The 18,403-nt window shown below is 50.4% G+C and overlaps 2 protein-coding genes across 2 annotated transcripts in view; both read left to right on the top strand.

Moving 5' to 3' along the window:
* Nucleotides 1-17,334, top strand: part of DOCK3 (dedicator of cytokinesis 3) — a 606,207-nt gene extending 588,873 nt beyond the window's left edge. The window contains exons 49-52 of the mRNA XM_011939302.1: nucleotides 7,649-7,767; nucleotides 8,929-9,016; nucleotides 13,279-13,361; nucleotides 14,207-17,334. Of these exons, the coding sequence (XP_011794692.1) occupies nucleotides 7,649-7,767; nucleotides 8,929-9,016; nucleotides 13,279-13,361; nucleotides 14,207-14,716 (800 nt within the window). The 3' untranslated portion in view covers nucleotides 14,717-17,334. The remainder of the gene's footprint in view (nucleotides 1-7,648; nucleotides 7,768-8,928; nucleotides 9,017-13,278; nucleotides 13,362-14,206) is intronic.
* A 180-nt stretch (nucleotides 17,335-17,514) lies between these two features.
* The window catches only part of MANF (mesencephalic astrocyte-derived neurotrophic factor), a 4,974-nt gene continuing 4,085 nt past the window's right edge, over nucleotides 17,515-18,403 (top strand). Inside the window, 2 exon segments of the mRNA XM_011939301.1 lie at nucleotides 17,515-18,344; nucleotides 18,347-18,386. Coding sequence (XP_011794691.1) covers nucleotides 18,314-18,344; nucleotides 18,347-18,386 — 71 coding nt within the window. The 5' untranslated portion in view covers nucleotides 17,515-18,313.

Raw genomic sequence — 18,403 nt, 5'->3', positions numbered from 1 at the left:
GTTTTTAGTGAGTGTCTTAATCCTGAGTTCTAGTTTGATTGCACTGTGGTCTGAGAGACAGTTTGTTATAATTTCTGTTCTTTACATTTGCTGAGGAGTGTAAAGACAACTATGTGGTCAATTTTGGAATAAGTGTGATGTGGTGCTGAGAAGAATGTATATTCTGTTGATTTGGGATGGAGAGTTCTGTAGATGTGTATTAGATCCGCTTGGTGCAGAGTTGAGTTCAATTCCTGGATATCCTTGTTAACTTTGTCTCGTTGATCTGTCTAATGTTGACAGTGGGGTGTTAAAGTCTCCCATTATTATTGTGGGGGAGTCTAAGTCTCTTTGTAGGTCTCTAAGGACTTGCTTTATGAATCTGGGTGCTCCTGTGTTGGGTGCATATATATTTAGGATAGTTAACTCTTCTTGTTGTTTACCATTATGTAATGGCCTTCTTTGTCTCTTTTGATCTTTGTTGGTTTAAAGTCTGTTTTATCAGAGATTAGGATTGCAACCCCTGCTTTTTTTTTGTTTTCCATTTGCTTGGTAGATCTTCCTCCATCCCTTTATTTTGAGCCTATGTATGTCTCTGCATGCGAGATGGGTCTCCTGAATACAGCACACTGATGGGTCTTGACGCTTTATCCAATTTGCCAGTCTGTGTCTTTTAATTGGAGCATTTAGCCCATTTACATTTAAGGTTAATATTGTTATGTGTGAATTTGATCCTGTCATTATGATGTTAACTGGTTATTTTGCTCATTAGTTGATGCAGTTTCTTCCTAGCATCGATGGTCTTTACAATTTGGCATGTTTTTGCGGTGGTTGGTACCGGTTGTTCCTTTCCATGTTTAGTGCTTCTTTCAGGAGCTCTTGTAAGGCAGGCCTGGTGGTGACAGAATCTCTCAGCATTTGTTTGTCTGTAAAGGATTTTATTTCTCCTTCACTTATGAAGCTTAATTTGGTTGGATATGAAATTCTGGGTTGAAAATTCTTTTCTTTAAGAATGTTGAATATTGGCCCCCACTGTCTTCTGGCTTGTAGAGTTTCTGCCAAGAGATCCACTGTTCGTCTGTTGGGCTTTCCTTTGTGGATAACCCGACCTTTCTCTCTGGCTGCCCTTAACATTTTTTCCTTCATTGCAACTTTGGTGAATCTGGCAATTATGTGTCTTGGCATTGCTCTTCTCGAGGAGTATCTTTGCGGCATTCTCTGTATTTCCTGAATTTGAATGTTGGCCTGCCTCGCTAGGTTGGGGAAGTTCTCCTGGATAATATCCTGAAGAGTGTTTTCCAACTTGGTTCCATTCTCCCCGTCATGAATAGGAATAGCTCCAGTCTGCAGCTCCCAGCGTGAGTGACACAGGAGACGGGTGATTTCTGCATTTCCAACTGAGGTACCGGGTTCATCTCACAAGGGCTTGTCAGACAGTGGGTACAGCCCACGGAGCAGGGTGGGACATCGCCTCACCCGGGAAGCACAAGGGGTCAGGGAATTCCCTTTCCTAGCAAAGGGAATCCGTGACAGATGGTACCTAGAAAATCGGGACACTCCCACCCTAATACTGCGCTTTCCCAACGGCCTTAGCAAACGGCACACCAGGAGATTATATCCCGCGCCTGGCTCAGAGGATCCCACACCCATGGAGCCTCACTCACCTCTCTCTCAGCAGTCTGAGAGCAAACTGTGAGGCGGCAGCGAGGCTGGGGGAGGGGCGTCTGCCGTTGCTGAGGCTTAAGTAGGTAAACAAAGGGGCCGGGAAGCTCAAACTGGATGGAGCCCACCACAGCTCAAGGAGGCCTGCCTGCCTCTGTAGAGTCCACCTCTAGGGGCAGGGCATAGCTGAACAAAAGGCAGCAGAAACTTCTGCAGAATTAAACATCCCTGTCTGACAGCTTTGAAGAGAGCAGTGGTTCTCCCAGCATGGAGTTTGAGATCTGAGAATGGGCAGACTGCCTCCTCAAGTGGGTCCTTGACCTCCGAGTAGTCTAACTGGGAGGCATCTCCCAGTATTGGGCAACTGACATCTCATACGGCAGGGTGCCCCTCTGAGACAAATCTTCCAGAGGAAGGATCAGACAGCAACATTTGCTGTTCTGCAGCCTCCACTGGTGATACCCGGGCAAACAGGGTCTGGAGTGGACCTCCAGCAAACTCCAACAGACCTGCACCTGAGGGTCCTGACTGTTAGAAGGAAAACTAACAAACAGAAAGGACATCCATACCAAAACCCCATCTCTGCATCACCATCATCAAAGACCAAAGGTAGATAAAACCACAAAGATGGGGAGAAACCAGAGCAGAAAAGCTGAAAATTCTAAAAATCAGAGCGCCTCTACTCCTCCAGAGGAACGCAGCTCCTTGCCAGCAATGGAACAAAGCTGGACGGAGAATGACGAGTTGAGAGAAGAAGGCTTAGACGATCGGTAATAACAAACTTCTCCCAGCTAAAGGAGGATGTTCGAACCCATCGCAAAGAAGCTAAAAACCTTGAAAAAAGAGTAGATGAATGGCTAACTAGAATAAGCAGTGTAGAGAAGTCCTTAAATGACCTGATGGAGCTGAAAACCATGACACGAGAACTGCGTGATGCATGCGCAAGCTTCAGTAGCCAATTTGATCAACTGGAAGAAAGAGTATCAGTGATTGAAGATCAAATGAACGAAATGAAGCGAGAAGAGAAGTTTAGAGAAAAAAGAGTAAAAAGAAACGAACAAAGCCTCCAAGAAATATGGGACTATGTGAAAAGACCAAATCTACATCTGATTGGTGTAACAGCACAAATTTATGACATGAGAAGTCGTTAAGGAAAGAAGCTCTCCAAAGCACAGAAACCCACGAAGCCCACAACTGGGAGTGATGGAGAGAAGCCCACAGTAGGAGTGATGGCCGTGTGGCACAGTGAAAAGATGCAGTGACCACCTGGGAAAAGCCTTGGCAGATTGTAGAGGGAAGTGGAGTAAGGTTGCAGCAGGCAGTCAGACTTCCACCTGAAGTATTCAGACCAAGCCCTAATTTCCAGGGCAAGGGGATTAAGGCCACTTAGCCAGTTCATGGCCAACCTAAGTTTGGTTCACAGATATTTACGCTCACCAGCCCTCACTCTCATGCCCATTCCACTGCCCATATTGCCTCCCTAGCATGGACTCTGAGGTCAGAAAAGGGGAGCCAGCATTTGAAAGCAGACATTTCTAGTACTAAATAGGACAAATGAACCAAAAGATTGGTGCATGCTGAAGATTTGTCAGTATGTGAAAGCTGCAGACATAGAGAAGGAGCAGTGATATGTGTTATCAAGAAGGCACATTGAAAGACAGCCTTGGGAATAAAAAGAAAAGAAACCCTGAGCCATGAATGCCACAGTTGAGGTTGGCATTTACAGTATCTTCAGGTAAATAGTCCTGAACAGAGCTGCAGAAACAGATTTTGTAATCCCTCTCGTTTTGTTTTTTTCCCTAACCTAAAGCGTGTCTAAGATATGCTCAGACGTATCTAAGACTTTATCTGGTATTCTTGCTGAGGACAGATCTCTGAATCATGATGATTGATAAACACAGAAGGCAACCAAGGATGAACATTTGAACTCAGTTACACTCTGACATTGGTCAGACACTTCCTCTAGGCTGTTTCAGATACTCAGTGTCCTGAAAAGAAGAAAGAGGAGGAATAAGCAGGCCCTGCTGTTGGGGACCTCACAGGCTGGCGGTTACCACCTTTCCCTTCTAGCTATTGACTGATTTATTCACTTATCAAGCTTTTACTGAATGCTTGTGAGGAATCTGCATGGCTCTTGCCTTAGGGGCAGGTGGTGCACTACGTCAGTGCTGAATAGAGAGAAATTATCTTCTCCTTGTTTGGAAATAACTCCTTTTTACTTCAAATGACTTGGTTATCTGTTGCTGCATAATAAACCACCCCCAAAACTTCTTAAAATAATCTATTATCATCTCTTATTCTGTGGGTTTACAGGGCTCACTGAGCAATTCTCACTTGGAGTCAGATGTCACTGGCTGGAATCATCTAAAGGCTCAGCTGGGCTGGATATTCGAGATGGCTCACATACATGGCTGACAGTTGATGCTGGTGGTCAGCTTGGGGTGCGGCTGGGACTGTCAACTTGAGCCCCTACATATGACCTTTCCATGTGACTTAGACTTCTTACAGCATGGCAGCTGATTATCCCCGGAGAGAGCATTCCAAGAGAGAGACCCAGGGAGAAGCCTCAAGGCTCCTTTTTACCCAGCCTTGGATGTCCCAGGAAGTCCCCATGTTTCTATTGTCTCGTCAAGTCACTAATGTCAACCCAGATACCAGAGAGGGGAATGAGATTACACCTCATCTTGTAAGGAATGGCATGTGTGTTTTGGGAGGGAAGGCGTTGATGGTCACTATTTTTGGAGAGGAGCTGTCACAATGGCCAAACTCCAGAAGATCACACAGAGGAAGGCTGAGAGAAGCCCCTTCCCTTTCGGGGGTAAACATTAAGTGCAAAAATAAGCAAAATGGTTAACTAGAACTGGGCCCAAAGAGAATAGTGACAAGATCAGAGGAAGTAAGAAAGAAAAGAAGTCCCTTCTAGACCACAACTTCCATACAATCCGTGTGCAGGCTCATCTGGAGAAAGGTGCAGGTCCTACGTCTGTCAAGCACGGTGTTAGGCCCTGGGAGACAAAATAGAAGGGTCTGTGTGACATGGCATCATAGAGAAAGACTGATACTTTCAAACGCATGTAGTAGATGTAGATGCACTCTGGGCTAAGAAGGGAGGAAACAGTCCACTCTGTTTGAGGTTTGTGTTTGGTATTATCAGGGAGGGGAAAGCTTTCATAAAGGTGATCTTGAGGGAAGTCCTTTGCATTGGGGTTACTTTCCCCACTCCCAAGAGTGGTCATGAGACCACTGGCCTTCCTTGCCATACCCATGGACACTGCTGTGAATCCTGTTGCTTTGGAAATGTCAGAGAGGAATGGCCTGCCAGGCAGTCTAAACTCTTGTGAGTTGACAGCTCCCCCTGCTGATCAAAAGGCTGACTGGAGCTAGGAAACAGGGATTTTGAATAATCCTTAAGTAATTCATTGACACTGGGGTTTACTAGACTACAACTCACGTAATTCAGAAGTCCCATGAACACAGAAACCCTTGTGGTGTTCAAATGTTTTCAGGAAAAGTAACCATCACCTTCTCCTACCATGGGATTGGCTGCCCAGGGCAGAGGGCAGGGGAAGGGAAGTGGTACAGGTAAAAAATTTAGTGATGGCACAGAGCACCCCTTTGTGGCCACCATAGCCCAGAGAGACCACCATAACAAGAGTCTGAATCTTCAGCAGAGCCCCTGAGCCCTGGCTACAGCCTTCAGGCTTCTGTATCTCCATCCTAACCCCCTCACACAGATCAGGATATTGAGTATGCAGATGTGGGGCTTTCTTTATGAGCTGTGAGCTCCATGAGGTGAGAGATCACGGACAACCTGAGCAAGACAGTATACCAGGTTCCAATCACATGCTTGGTGTGGAATGGGCATTAGATATGGGTTTGATATTACTGAGTTAGTCTAAAGGTGCTGTTTTTTGGGGTTTTTTTTTTTTTTTTTTTGTGCATACTGAACAGAGAGTAGTCCTGTCTAGAGCTGTGGGCTGCAAGGCTCAGGAAGCATTCTGAGAGTTTCTAGCTGGGAAAGCATTGTATCAGTCAGTGAGAATAGGTGCTTTTTTCATTTCTCTTTACATAGCCATCTTCTTGAGGTTGCCTAAGAGTACAGGTTCTAAAAGAGAACATAGAAACCAGTAAAATCACAAAATAGCAATTCAGGTTGAGTTTTAAAAATCATACTTTATTCATTCTCTTACAAGTGAAAGAACATTTTTTAACGACTGGGTCTTAAAGCCAGCCCTGAGGTTCTACAAACAGGATTACTCAGACCAACTGTGGAAAAAGTTACATTACTGGTTTTTTGTTGTTGTTGTTGTTGTTGTTGTTGTTTTGAGACGGAGGCTCGGTCTGTCGCCCAGGCTGGAGTGCAGTGGCGGGATCTCGGCTCACTGCAAGCTCTGCCTCCCAGGTTTACGCCATTCTCCTGCCTCAGCCTCCCGAGTAGCTGGGACTACAGGCGCCCACCACCTCGCTGGGCTAGTTTTTTTGTATTTTTTAGTAGAGATGGGGTTTCACCGTGTTAGCCAGGATGTTCTCGATCTCCTGACCTCGTGATCCGTCCGTCTCGGCCTCCCAAAGTGCTGGGATTACAGGCTTGAGCCACCGCGCCCAGCCCATTACTGGTATTTATTAAGCTGACTTCTTCAAAGTATTTTAGTCTCATCTTCTTGGACTGACATGAATACAAGAGGAATTTCTCAAGGACTCCTGTGGCAAGCTGGCTGAAGAAGAATTATTTTTAGCTGTGTCCTGACAGTGCTGGCACTGCACACTCAAAGGAAAGCCCCAGAGACCCTGAGTTCCAGAGACACAGAGCCTCTAGGAGCTGCAGATTGACCCCAGCTGCAGATTCAGCTGGAGCCTATGGGTTGGTCTAAACTACCCAGCTTCACTCAGACGACACCCCAGACAGGGGTTTCAACCGTAAGAGCCAGGCAGAGGTTTGAGGTCCAGGTGATCCTCCTGTGATGGCTCCGATTCCCCCAGTGGTTTCTCATGGATATGCTGGTATCTGGTACAATGAGCACATTTGGAGGGCCTTCCAAATTACCCATTCCCCCAGGAAAGCCAGCAAGTTACTCTTGCTGCTTCTGTGGAAGATCTTCTCAAGGACCATGGGTTGACAAGTTCCCTGACCTATGGCTGTGGCCTGAATCCATGGGGACTGAGTCACACCACATGTGGCTTGGTGTGGCCTCCATAACAGTCCCTCAGGCTAGGGAAAATCACTGCAGAGGCCTCACAGGAGTAGAAAATGAATCAAGTCAACTAAAGAGCCTGGGTTAAAGCCCCATAATTTCCACATTAGTTCCATGAACCCTGAGTTCACGGAAGGGCAAGTGTCACAGAGCAAAACCCCAGAGAGCAACCTGGGTGCAGAGCCCTGGCCCCCAGCCAGCCTGGCTGTAGGGTTGCAGTAGGACTGGCAGGAAGGCAGACACCAGGCGCTAGGGACCTAGAATCTTGACGGGGAAAGCCTCTGAGAAAAGCCGGTAGGGAGCCAGGTGAGAACAGGGCCAGTGGTGTCAAAAGGTAAGTGTGTAAAGACACAGTATGTCAAGTAATAACTGTGTGGCTATGTTATCTGAGTGTCTCTGTCTCTGTGTGAGTGTCTCCATTGCAAGCTGGCCTGTTCCCATGCCTGGACCCCAGGAGAGCCCAGCGTACAGGCCACACCCATTTCCTGATAGTGCTGGATGCAGGGAGCCCTTAGCCACCCTGCTCCAGTTCTTAACTCTCCTCACCCTCTGCTTCTGAGCATGGTGGGGGCTGCGTCAGCAGATCTGCATCTCACTAGCCTGCCGTATGTCAGCCTTGCCTGGGACATGAGGTGCAACCACTGCCACCATCTAACAACCAGGCTCTGCTTCATTCCTCCTGTGCTTGCTGAGCTCATCCTCACCCTAACTGCAAGGGACACCTACCCTGGTTCCCTAATCCTGAGGATGCTTGACTGCTGGACCCTCCATCTGTGGCTTGTCATCTGTGCTTGATTGTTCTCACTTGGTTACAGGCTCTCCCTCTCTGCCAGATAAGTACCGCCATGCCCGTGAAATGATGTTGTTGCTGCCCACATACCGGGACCGCCCAAGCAGTGCCATGTATCCAGCAGCCATTCTGGAGAACGGACAGGTAATAGACCCACCACACTGACTGCCCTCTGCTGCAAGTGTGTTAGCCTGTGCTTCCCTCCTTGCATTTGCTGGGCCTTCTGCATTGTCCTACATGCCTCTCTCATTCTGCTGTAAGATCCCTCAAAAGGCTGCTGGGCTCCTGGATGTGGAGTGCAGTGAACCTGAGGACCAGCAATCCAGACAGAGTGTAGGCATGAGTAGAATGGTGGCAGGAACCACCATTGGAACCAGCACTGCTCATGTAGCTATCTGTCCTTCCTGCCAGATTCCTGGACTCCTCATCCCTAAACAGTCTAGCGGAGGTAACTGGTTCTTTGCAGCCTGTCCTGAGAAGGCAGTGGTGGACACATTGGTCTGGAAGATGTTCTTCCTCCCTATTTGTGTGGCATCCTCACTGGAGCAAAGTCTGCCTCTTTTACTCATCCATGCAGCTGAAGTCCCTCACTACCTGCTGGGCTGTTCTACATGCCATTTGCACAACTCTCCAAATGCTCTGCCTGGGGACCTTGATCAAGAAGCTATAGGGATTAACTCCCTCCCCTGGGCAGTCTGCCCCCGCCCTTCTATCAGGGTCCATAAAAGTCCCCTCTCAGTGACCATTACCTAGCGTCAGAATGCCAGGAGTTTCTTAGTGGTACCTCCCTGTGCCTGATCGGCTCTGCTAGCTAGAGGGATGAGGTTTGCTTGGCAGCTGCCTATCAAAACAGCAAGTCCTGTCTGTGACTCTAGGCTTGATGCTGTCCTTTCCTCTACCTTCGGCGCTAACATGGGCCTGTGCAGGGCCTCTCCAGGAGGCTAAACCTGTCAGTGCTAATGGGAAAGTGGGGATCTCTCTGGCCATACAAAAGGATGCAAACAGATGCTCCCAGGTAGCTATGTTCAGTTTCTTGGGCCCTACATAAGACAGCCTGGGTCCTAGCCAGATACTGGAGGATGATATCGCAAATATTGTGTATAGAAGCAATGAGAACCAGACATCCTGGACAGTTTTTCCTAGGGCTGGCCGGGAGGTCTCAGTATATCTCAAGTGTGAGCTGTACCACTGCTTTGTTTTCCCTGTCTGATCTTGTAATGTCCTGTCTCTTGTGGCCCACAACACTGCCTCCCAAGATATAACTGGTTGTTTTCACTCTCTATAATGTTTATCTCCTTCCTTCAGCCACCGAATTTCCAGCGAGCCCTGTTCCAGCAAGTGGTCGGAGCCTGCAAACCTTGCAGTGATCCCAATCTGTCTGTGGCTGAAAAAGGTATTGTTCCCCAGGTGGCCTTCTCCCCATGTCTGTCCCCATCCTGAGTGTCTGACTCTTGTCCCTGAGTACCAGCTGGCCAGGGCTAAGCCATACTTCAACACTCAGGTCTGTCTGTCTGTCCAGAATTCTGACCAATTCTTGTGCTCACTATTTAACCCATGTCTGGCTTGATGGTAAGGTTTATATCCTGTATCCCTCCTTCCCCAGGGCCTACCCTCAAAGAGGCCCCAGGTGCCTCCTGCCCTGAGCCCACCTTTATGGAAACTTGGGCTTGTGTGTGCAAACTGTAGACAACTACTTCCCTAGACTCCTCCCCACCACCCGCAGAATTCAGCAGGCCTTGTGGCCCCTTTGGTCCCTCTCAGCTTGGGCCCTCAGGGATCTTTCCTTGGAGCTCAGAATAGGCCGTGGCCAAACAAGCCCCAAGAGGAAGGGGAAAGACATGCTAGTTCCCAAAGACGGGCTTCTCCAAGTGAAGCCCAGGGTGCCCCAAAGGAGTCCAGTCCTCCTGTAGCCACTGTGGCCAGCAGCTGCTGTGAATTCATCTTTTATTGCCAGGCCACCAACCATACTGTGAGACTGAGCAATCCTCCTTAGACTTGTGGCTATTTAGAGAGTGGGCATTTTACCCTATGTTCTGCTTCTGCAAGCTGATGGAAGAAGCAGACTCAGACCTCAGACACAGAGATCTGAGTTAATTTTAACAGAGAGTAATACTTAGTGCTGAGCCTTCCTGCCACCCAGAACCTGGCCTCATACCCACCCCTCTCCTCACAGGTTCTCTGCCTAGCTGCTCCATCTATTGGAGTTTAGGGCACATTCAGTTCCCACCAATACAACCTGTCATCCCCTATTCCATCAGAACATGTCCCTCCAAAGCTGTCATCATCACGTTATCATCGTACCTGTTCATCAAGTGCTATGTGCTGTCCCCACTGTTATGCTCCGCCTTTGCTCATCATGGAGGACATACCTCTGTGTCCTCTTTAAAGAGACAAAAAACTGATGGGCACTGAAGCTGGGTGCCCCGCCACAAAGGGCCTGGAGACTGGCTGAAGATGCCTTCATAGCTTCAAGGTCGTATATCCCGAAAACATGCAGCTTCTTGGACTTCTGCACCTGTGACCCAAAACAGAGTGCCCTTTTCGCCTGGAGGGCCAGAATCCACAGTGGCATTTCTTCAGCTGAGATGCAGAGCAACGTCAAAAGTAGCCAAGAGTCTAGATAGGCTTAGAGCTCAAACAGGTGCTGTTGGCCCGACCAGGACCCTACCCCAACCAGATACATTAGCGCTTCAGGCCTCAGGCCAAGGCCAGACTACATCAAGGAGCTGGACATGCCCACCACTAGGTGTGGAAGGAAAGGAGGGTTGTCTCAGAACAGAGGCTGAGCCCAGAGCAAGCATATCCATACTACAAGGCCAGCATTTAGAGGGCAGCTAATCAGACATTTGCCCGGAGTGTAGCTCCCTAAGTCTCTACCTGGATCTTCCAGGGCAGGAACTGTACATACTTGTCATCATTCTCTTGTCAGTCAGGGTTCTGAGTCCCATGAGGACTACATCTCTCACAGGTATCTCTTTTTGCCACGCAATGACTCCCAGATCAGGCGAGCCTGCCTTCAGGACCATGGGCTATGCACTGGTGGCCTCAGGCCAGTGCTGGACAGTTGTTAATGGTGAGGGAGGGAGGTGACAGGATACAGTTGGGATCACCCCTCTTTTCCTATGATAAGTCATTCTATATTAGCCTTCCCTCTAGCCCCAGTGCACATGTGCTACATGACAAAGGTCTACTGGCCCCACTGCTCACAGACATCAGGCTGCAGGGCAAACTTGATGGTTTCTGGTTTACGTGGAGTCACTCAGTCAGGCACCCTTTTGTAAACCATTACAGCCCTGTCAGCTTTCTTCTCCCATAGCCTTCCTGGCCTAGAGCTCCTTTGAGCCGTTGTGGCTGAACATCTGCACCCCTTAATTCTTCCAGGGCTAGGTGTGCATCTGAGATTCTGGGCTGTCAAAACCCCTTTAGGGAAGCTGCCCAGACCCATTTCCAAGCTTCCTATTCCCTGATACTTCTTTGGTGGCTTTTTATGGAGAAGGTGCTTTTTTTGGCAGAGAGGGGCAGGTGCAGGGAGCCTTAGCACCAAGAAGCTCATGCTGCATCTTGTAGAGAGTGTGGGTGAGTGGCCTGTTCTTGGGGTGGCTCAGGCTCTCTGAGGAGGCTATTTGGTGAAAGCCATCTGATGCTCATCAGATGCAGAATTATTTCCTCCTTTCAGGCAACAGCTAAGTGTCTCGCCTGCAACTCAATCATTGGCACACCCCTCCTTCCTGCCACCAGCCATCAACCATACCAGGAGACTGGGCAATTCTCCTCAGAACTGAGGCTGTTTAGACAGTGGAGTTTTACCCTGTGTTCTGCTGCAAGCCCACACCAGTTCCTGAGCGACGAGGAAGATGATGATGATGGATGGATGTCACAATCTTATCCCTGGACAGCTGAGGGGGCCCAGCCCTTCTGGCCACATCCTTTTCAAAGGACAGACTCTAGCTCCTTCCCTTCCAAAGCTTCTCAGCTCCCATTAGGCCCTGAAATTCCCCTCTCTGTGTCTAGACCAGGAAGAACCCAAACCTCAGGCTCAATGTAGCTACCACGGCCTGAGAACAAATCCAGTGACAGCACCTGGATTGTGAGCTGCTTCTCTGCTGCTAATAGCCCAAAGGGGAGAGTGGAGTTGCCTGGCTCCAACAGAGAAAGGACATATTTCTTTTTGCTGGTATTTGTTCTCTAGGAAGAGGTGGCCAAGAGAATTCACATGTCCACTGCTGCTTCTGCAGAGTGGTACCCTCAGACCCCAAGGTCCAGCCATCATTCCTCTCTCCTCCTGAAAAATCTGTCATCCCAGCTGTGGCTGAGGGGACAGTATTCTGGCAGTGGACTCCTTCTTTAACACAGAAGGGCACTCTGTGCTTCCCTTTATCCTGGGCCCACTGCACCCTGCATCCATGGCATGTGGGTGCTAGGAACTGGGGTTCTCTAGATGCCAAAGGGCACTCATGGGCTCCACAGCCCTCCCTCCTCCTGTTAGGAAGCAGTGAGTCCAGCTGAATCTGGGCTGCAGTTTCTTCCAACAGGTACCTGTCTTTGCTCCCTGCTTTTCCTACTGAGCCTGGGCAGTAAGAGAGCTGACTCTAGACTTTGGCAAAGAGCTCTATGTCCTGTGTTCTCTCTATATTCTCTCATTCTCATCTCTACTCTTCTGTCCTGTTTTCTCTTCTCCTCCTGGCAGATCCCAGAGGCTGCAGCTGTTCACTCCTTGCTGCACATTCAGCTATCTCATCCTGAATACTCTAGACATAAGCTCACTCTGTTGCCCTCCTCTTAAGCAGCTTCAATCCCTGGGCAGTCTCCCCTGTGGGCCACAGTGCCTTGCTTGGCCAGTGTTTTTAGTTCCAGGTGCTGGCATGCCCCACACGTGTGCTGGATACATGATGCACACTGGAGAAGCCACAGGCTGTACTTCTCCCAGAGGGTGGCTCAAGAAGTAACCTCCCTTCATGCCATCTGTTTCCACCCTTCAGCTGTGCCAGCAGCCCCCAGCAGCTGGAGTCTGGATAGCGGAGCCCAAGAGGCCCAGCCCTTCCTGTCTGCCCATATGGGGCGCATCCTGGCCCCCCCAGTGCCTCCCCGAAGCCTGCTGCATGGTAAGAAGACCTCCAGCGGGTCCCCCAATAGTCCCTGGTCTCAGACTCTGCTCAAGGGCCACAGCAACAACCATCTAAGCTGAGAAGATTGGCCATACTCTGGGCCGACTCAGCCAAAGCAAAAACAGCCCCACCACAGGAAGGATCCTGCTGGGCTTTGGGGTCAGTGAGGTTTCTGAGTACAACAGGTTAGCTCAGGAAGGCAATCCCAACTAGAAGGCTGAAGACAATGGAATTGACTGTGCCAGGCACACTTCTCACCAGACTGTTTCATCGCCTAGCAGTGGGCTACAGCTGCTGCTGCCTGAGGTCTGTTCCACAGACTCTGAAGCACTCAACTTTTCTGACTTCCTGTGTGGAGTGGGTTTCTTCTACCCCAGCAGCCTGTGTTTTGGAGAATGCCAGTGTAAAGAGAGGTTTATCCATAGCCCTCAATGCTGAGGGGTCCCCAGGGGACTCTTCTCATGCCTGCCCAGTTGGCCCAGCAAGATGGTGCTGGCATGAAGCCTGTGCAGGGCCCCCAGCTGAGGCTCTGGTTCTGTTCCCTTTGCAGGTCATTACTCCCTACACTTTGACGCCTTCCACCACCCTCTGGGTGATACCCCCCCAGCCCTCCCTGCCCGGACCCTGCGCAAGGTAATGTACTGAAGCAGCAGCCCCACCAGGCTGTGAGATGAGTCATCTTGTCTGCTCTAGAACCACCCTTGGGGTCTACAGGAGGAACCAGAGCCCTCCCCTTCACCTCTCTCCCCAGCCTGGCAGAAGCTGGGGGTGGCCAGAGCCACACTTGAGCTGCAGGTACACACTTGTGTCCTGCAGCAAATGTGATGGGGGCAGGGAGATCAGAGGGTCCTGGAGACAACAACACACAGTACCAAGAGTGTGTGGGCAGTGAGCACTGGGAAACCTGGGGGCTGTCAGCCAGCACCAAGGTATCAACACACCATAGTTCGCTAGCTAAACAAACGTTCCTGTGGTGGATCAGAGAGCATTTCAAACTAGAATTCAGTAAAAGCAAGAACTTTATGAAAAACTCAGGAGAGTAAAATTTCCTACCTGTTAGTTTGTCTGCAAATTGGAAAAGACTGAGTCTATCACAGATTTTAGCAGCAGAATACATTCCTCTAGTCCATGGCCCACCAGGGTTCTTTCTGTCCCCCTCAACAGGCCTGATGACCCAGCCTTTATGTCAGTATCCCAGAGCCACCGACGGCAGCCTGGGACCTGGGACCAGGGGGCACCAATGCCCAGCAGCCAGGGCAGGGCCATTTTTTGGCCACAGAAATGCAGATGATTCTGGAGTTCCACTGGCTTACTTCAGGGTGGTGGGAGGAGCTGGGAGCTTGCTGCTGAAGAAACAAGAAACATGCTGTTGGTGAGGGTTAAAGTTCATTTATAAGCAGGCTCTTGGTCTTCCCATGGCGGGCAAGTCAGCCTGTCTGGAGAGAGGGATTCTAACATGCCCACCCTTTCCTTCACAGTCTCCTCTCCACCCTATCCCAGCCTCCCCAACAAGCCCCCAGTCAGGTCTGGACGGCAGCAACTCTACGCTGTCCGGCAGTGCCAGCAGCGGTGTGTCCTCCTTGAGTGAGAGTAACTTTGGGCACTCCTCGGAGGTCCCACCTCGCACTGACACCATGGACTCCATGCCAAGCCAGGCCTGGAATGCTGACGAAGATCTTGAGCCACCCTACCTCCCTGTCCACTACAGCCTCTCTGAATCTGCCGTCCTGGACTCCATCAAGGCCCAGCCATGCCGAAGCCACTCAGCCCCAGGGTGCGTCATCCCTCAGGACCCCATGGACCCGCCTGCGCTGCCGCCCAAGCCCTACCACCCCCGCCTGCCAGCCCTGGAGCACGATGAGGGGGTGCTGCTACGTGAAGAGACTGAGAGGCCTCGAGGCCTGCACCGCAAGGCTTCATTGCCTCCTGGGAGCGCTAAGGAGGAGCAGGCCCGCATGGCTTGGGAGCACGGCCGAGGGGAGCAGTAAGGGGCAATGAGGCGGCTGGGATGCCGCCCTCAGTAAGCAGCTTGCCAACCACTCCAGGTCTGAAAAGCAAGTCCCCCAGCCCGACCCCAGGGAGCCAGAGAGGCTTGGCACTCAGGAGAGAACCACCCCAAGTCTCCATTCTACTGCCGTGAACTCATGTGTTGCCATGTACAGAGGCCACAGCAGCATGAAGGGTTGTGGCTTCCCTTTTTATTTTTTTACATTTCCATTTCTATGGGTTTTCCTTTCTTTCCTTTATGCAGTAGATGCTTTCTTCCTCCTGCAGTTCTGGACCATGTGGAGCTATATGGAGAAATTGCACAGACAGAGTCACTTTGCCACACTGCAGGGCCCAGGAGCGGGAGCCCAGGCCCTCCCTCCAGGGTAGAGATGCACAGAATGGAAATTGCACTAAGGACCTCTTCCTTTGCTGTATGGACAGAAGAGTTCATGGTTGCATTCAGGGATTGCAAGGACCATATAGACATGTCACAGGTGGAAAAAGGGCCACAAGCCGTTTTGCACAAATGCCTGTCCACCTGCCCCTCTTCCATCCAGGAGTGTGCTACTGAGGGGCTGGCTGGACCAACCTGCTGGCTCAGGCATGTGACTGGCTTAACTGCATGCCCAGGGAACTGCCAGGGTTCAATGGGCCAGCCGTCTCCTCCATCTTGGATTTTTCTCTCCATCACATTACTTCTGACCATTTGCTCCCTTCCATTCTTGAAACACCTCATGCCCCACAGGAGCCCCAGTGGTGACTGGATCTGCAAAGGTTATCTCCCACCCTCTGGGGTTTGAGTGGAGGTATGGAGCCAAAGGGGCTATCTTAGCCACCTTCCTCCTAGGGGGAGCTGGTCCCCTTCCTATGTGGTAGAGACTGGTGTAAGAGTGAGTCTGGGGTGTGGCAGGCGCCAGAAATCCTCGAAGCTTTCAGAAGCGTTCAGAATGCCTACCATCAGCTCCTGAATCAGGGATTTTCAGCACTACCTCTGAGCCATGGGGGTGGCTGCCTAGCCAGGCTTCCAGGCCCTGAGGACATGTGGTCAGGTTCAGCAGGCTCCTGGGTAAAGAGGGTGGGAGGGAGCTTCTCCTTTTGGAAGCAGATAGCCGTGCAGGTAGAATTGTCATCTCCCAAGTGGCCACATACAGCAACCCGCTCCAGGCCATGGGGACCACCACTCAGGGTTTGGGGCTGGCAGGAGGGCAGTTTCTCCAGTCTCCCCAGTCTGTTGGTGTCTTTATAGGAAACTATAAAGCAGAGCAGTGGTGTCTTTAGAGGAAACTCATTCAAGTCAGGGCACTGATTTTCCTCTCAGTTTATTATTTGGGGGGATAGGGTCAGGTGGGTATAGTAGTACTTCACCAGGGTGCTTTTAAGTTACTTTAAAAAAAAAAAAAAAAGCCTACAAAATATATTTTTTCTTTTATTTGCTCAAGTTCATATTAATGATGGTCACAAGGCTGCCTTGTTGGGCAGGCATGTTGCCCCCATTTCCTCTTCTGCTGGCCTGTGTGACCTCCACAGCCAGGCCCTGGGCCCAAGCCCCTCATCCCTTCTCCACTGCCCCTATTTCCAGACAGTAAAGGCCATGGTCAGCGTGTTTTTCACTTGTAAACTAACCCCAGCTTGTTTAACAGAAATGCTCATAACCTACTGGGAAAGATGGAGGTCTAAATTACCGCCAGGGTTTTTCTGGGGCTTTATCATCAGTGTGGGTCCCTTCTGATACCATCAGGCTCACTCCAGACAGAGTGGGGCAGAAGGCAGCTGAGGATGTGGGCCCTCAAAGGGCTGGCCTGCTTCTCAGCCTACATTTATTTGCAAGCTTCACTCTCTGGACCATCTGGTGTTCACAGGTGTTAGAGGATCGGGGCTAGCTTCAGATTTGATTCATAGGTAGGAGGGCTTAGATTTTAAGGCACTTCTGAACGTCAATCCCTGGACAAGGCAGTCATCACATAAGAACAGCTACCTTCTCCACTTCGTGGCACAAGAGGTAAGCAGGGGAGTATGGGTTCATTTGGCTTCGCATTATGCAAGTTGAAACCGTTTGTTTCCCCTCTCCATTTTCCCTAACTGAATGAAAAGGACACATTCTGAAATCCCTTTTGTTGGAGAATTATTCAGTCTGAGGGGAAATGGGAGGCCAGAGATGAGAACCCTTTGAGAAGATTGTAAAATACTGATTTTCATTCTTTCAAGCTTATTTGTAAATACCTATTTGAATGCTGTGTATTTGTACAGGAATTTGAGCAAAAAATGTATAGAGTGTGATGTCCAATTGGTATTCAGCACTATAAATGTGTTTTTAACCTCACGCATTCTGTGCTTATTTAAAACAAGAAAACTTCCAACCATTCTTTTGTGTATTCATGTTTAAAGAAAACAAGTGATTTAAAAATGATCTTACCTGTACCAGAAAAGCAAAGTTAAAGGAAACAAAATTTGTACCATTGTCCCAAGAGGTATTTTACTGTATATATTGTGGTAGCATGTTCAAAATCCAACAAGTAATGTGAATTTTAGATGTAAATATCTGCCACTTGATTTTTTCCCCCTTTCCCCACTTCCTTGACTGCTGTGATGTGAATTAAAGATGAATATCTGATAATGATCCACTGAATTCACTGAATGGGAGCAGAGGATGTGCCCCTCTCCAACCCTTGTCGCCGGGCTCCAAGCCCTTTTTAGCCCCATAGACATGTCCTTTTTGCACTGAGTAGAGCCAACCTTTCCTCAAGGCAGGCAGCCAGGAGGGCACTTGGAAGGAGGGCAGTCGAAATGGAAACATCCTCCAGTGCTTCTCTGCTGATCCCCGGGACCCCACTCAAGAGGCCCCTCAGCAGCAGGGGACCCCGAAGGGCCTAGCGGGGAGGCAGGAGGAGGCGGGCCAGCCACCAAGCCACGCTTCTGAGCTTGTAAGGGCACCTCCCAAGCCCCTCACCTTCCCACTGAGGCGACCCCATATCCTCGACCGATGATCCCGCCCGGGCGCTTCCCTCCACGGTCTAGAGTGGCGGCCCAGCTTTGAGTTTGGCTCGCCTTGAGCCCTTCCTCCGGCTGTCCCGCCGTCCGTCCACCCCGCACGTCTCCTGTCAGCCTACGCACGGCGGTCTCCGGTCAGGTGGAGGTTCGGGAGGTGGGCTTCCAAAGGTTGGGTCCGTTGCCCACGCGAATGAAAGAAGAAAAAAGGAAAGAAACTTTTGAGTCTTGCCTGCGGTCGCCCGCCCTCTCTGCCTAACCTGCTGTCTTGGCTGACCCCAGAACAACTGCGCCACGAGTCGGAGTCCGGGCGAGGAGATCCGCAGGGCTTTTCGAGCAAGCCTGGGGCCCAGAGCAGGGGTACGCGGGTCAACTCAACAGATGTAAGGCAGTGGCCGAACCCCATTTCAGCTAGCGGTACCCAGCCTCAGGAGAGTCGCTGCCCTTACCCAATATGGCGGCCCACACCGCTTCCGTCGCTGCTGTAGCCGCTTCCTGCGGCCGGCCCGGGTTCAATCAGCGGCCGACAACTGTCTAGGGCTCAGACACCACCAGCCAATGAGGGAGGGCAGCGTGGAGCCGCCCGTCTGGGCTCCACGGCTTATGGACCAATGGAGATGTGGCGTGTGGGAGGGCGCGGAGGCACCCCCGCCAATGGGGAGCTACGGCGCGCGGCCGGGACTTGTAGGCGGCGCGGCGCG

The sequence above is a fragment of the Colobus angolensis genome, unplaced genomic scaffold (assembly GCF_000951035.1).
Source record: "Colobus angolensis palliatus isolate OR3802 unplaced genomic scaffold, Cang.pa_1.0 Scaffold18, whole genome shotgun sequence".
Taxonomy (NCBI): Eukaryota; Metazoa; Chordata; class Mammalia; order Primates; family Cercopithecidae; genus Colobus; species Colobus angolensis.
Note: the sequence above shows the minus strand (reverse complement) of the source record. Positions and strands in the feature narration are given on the sequence as shown.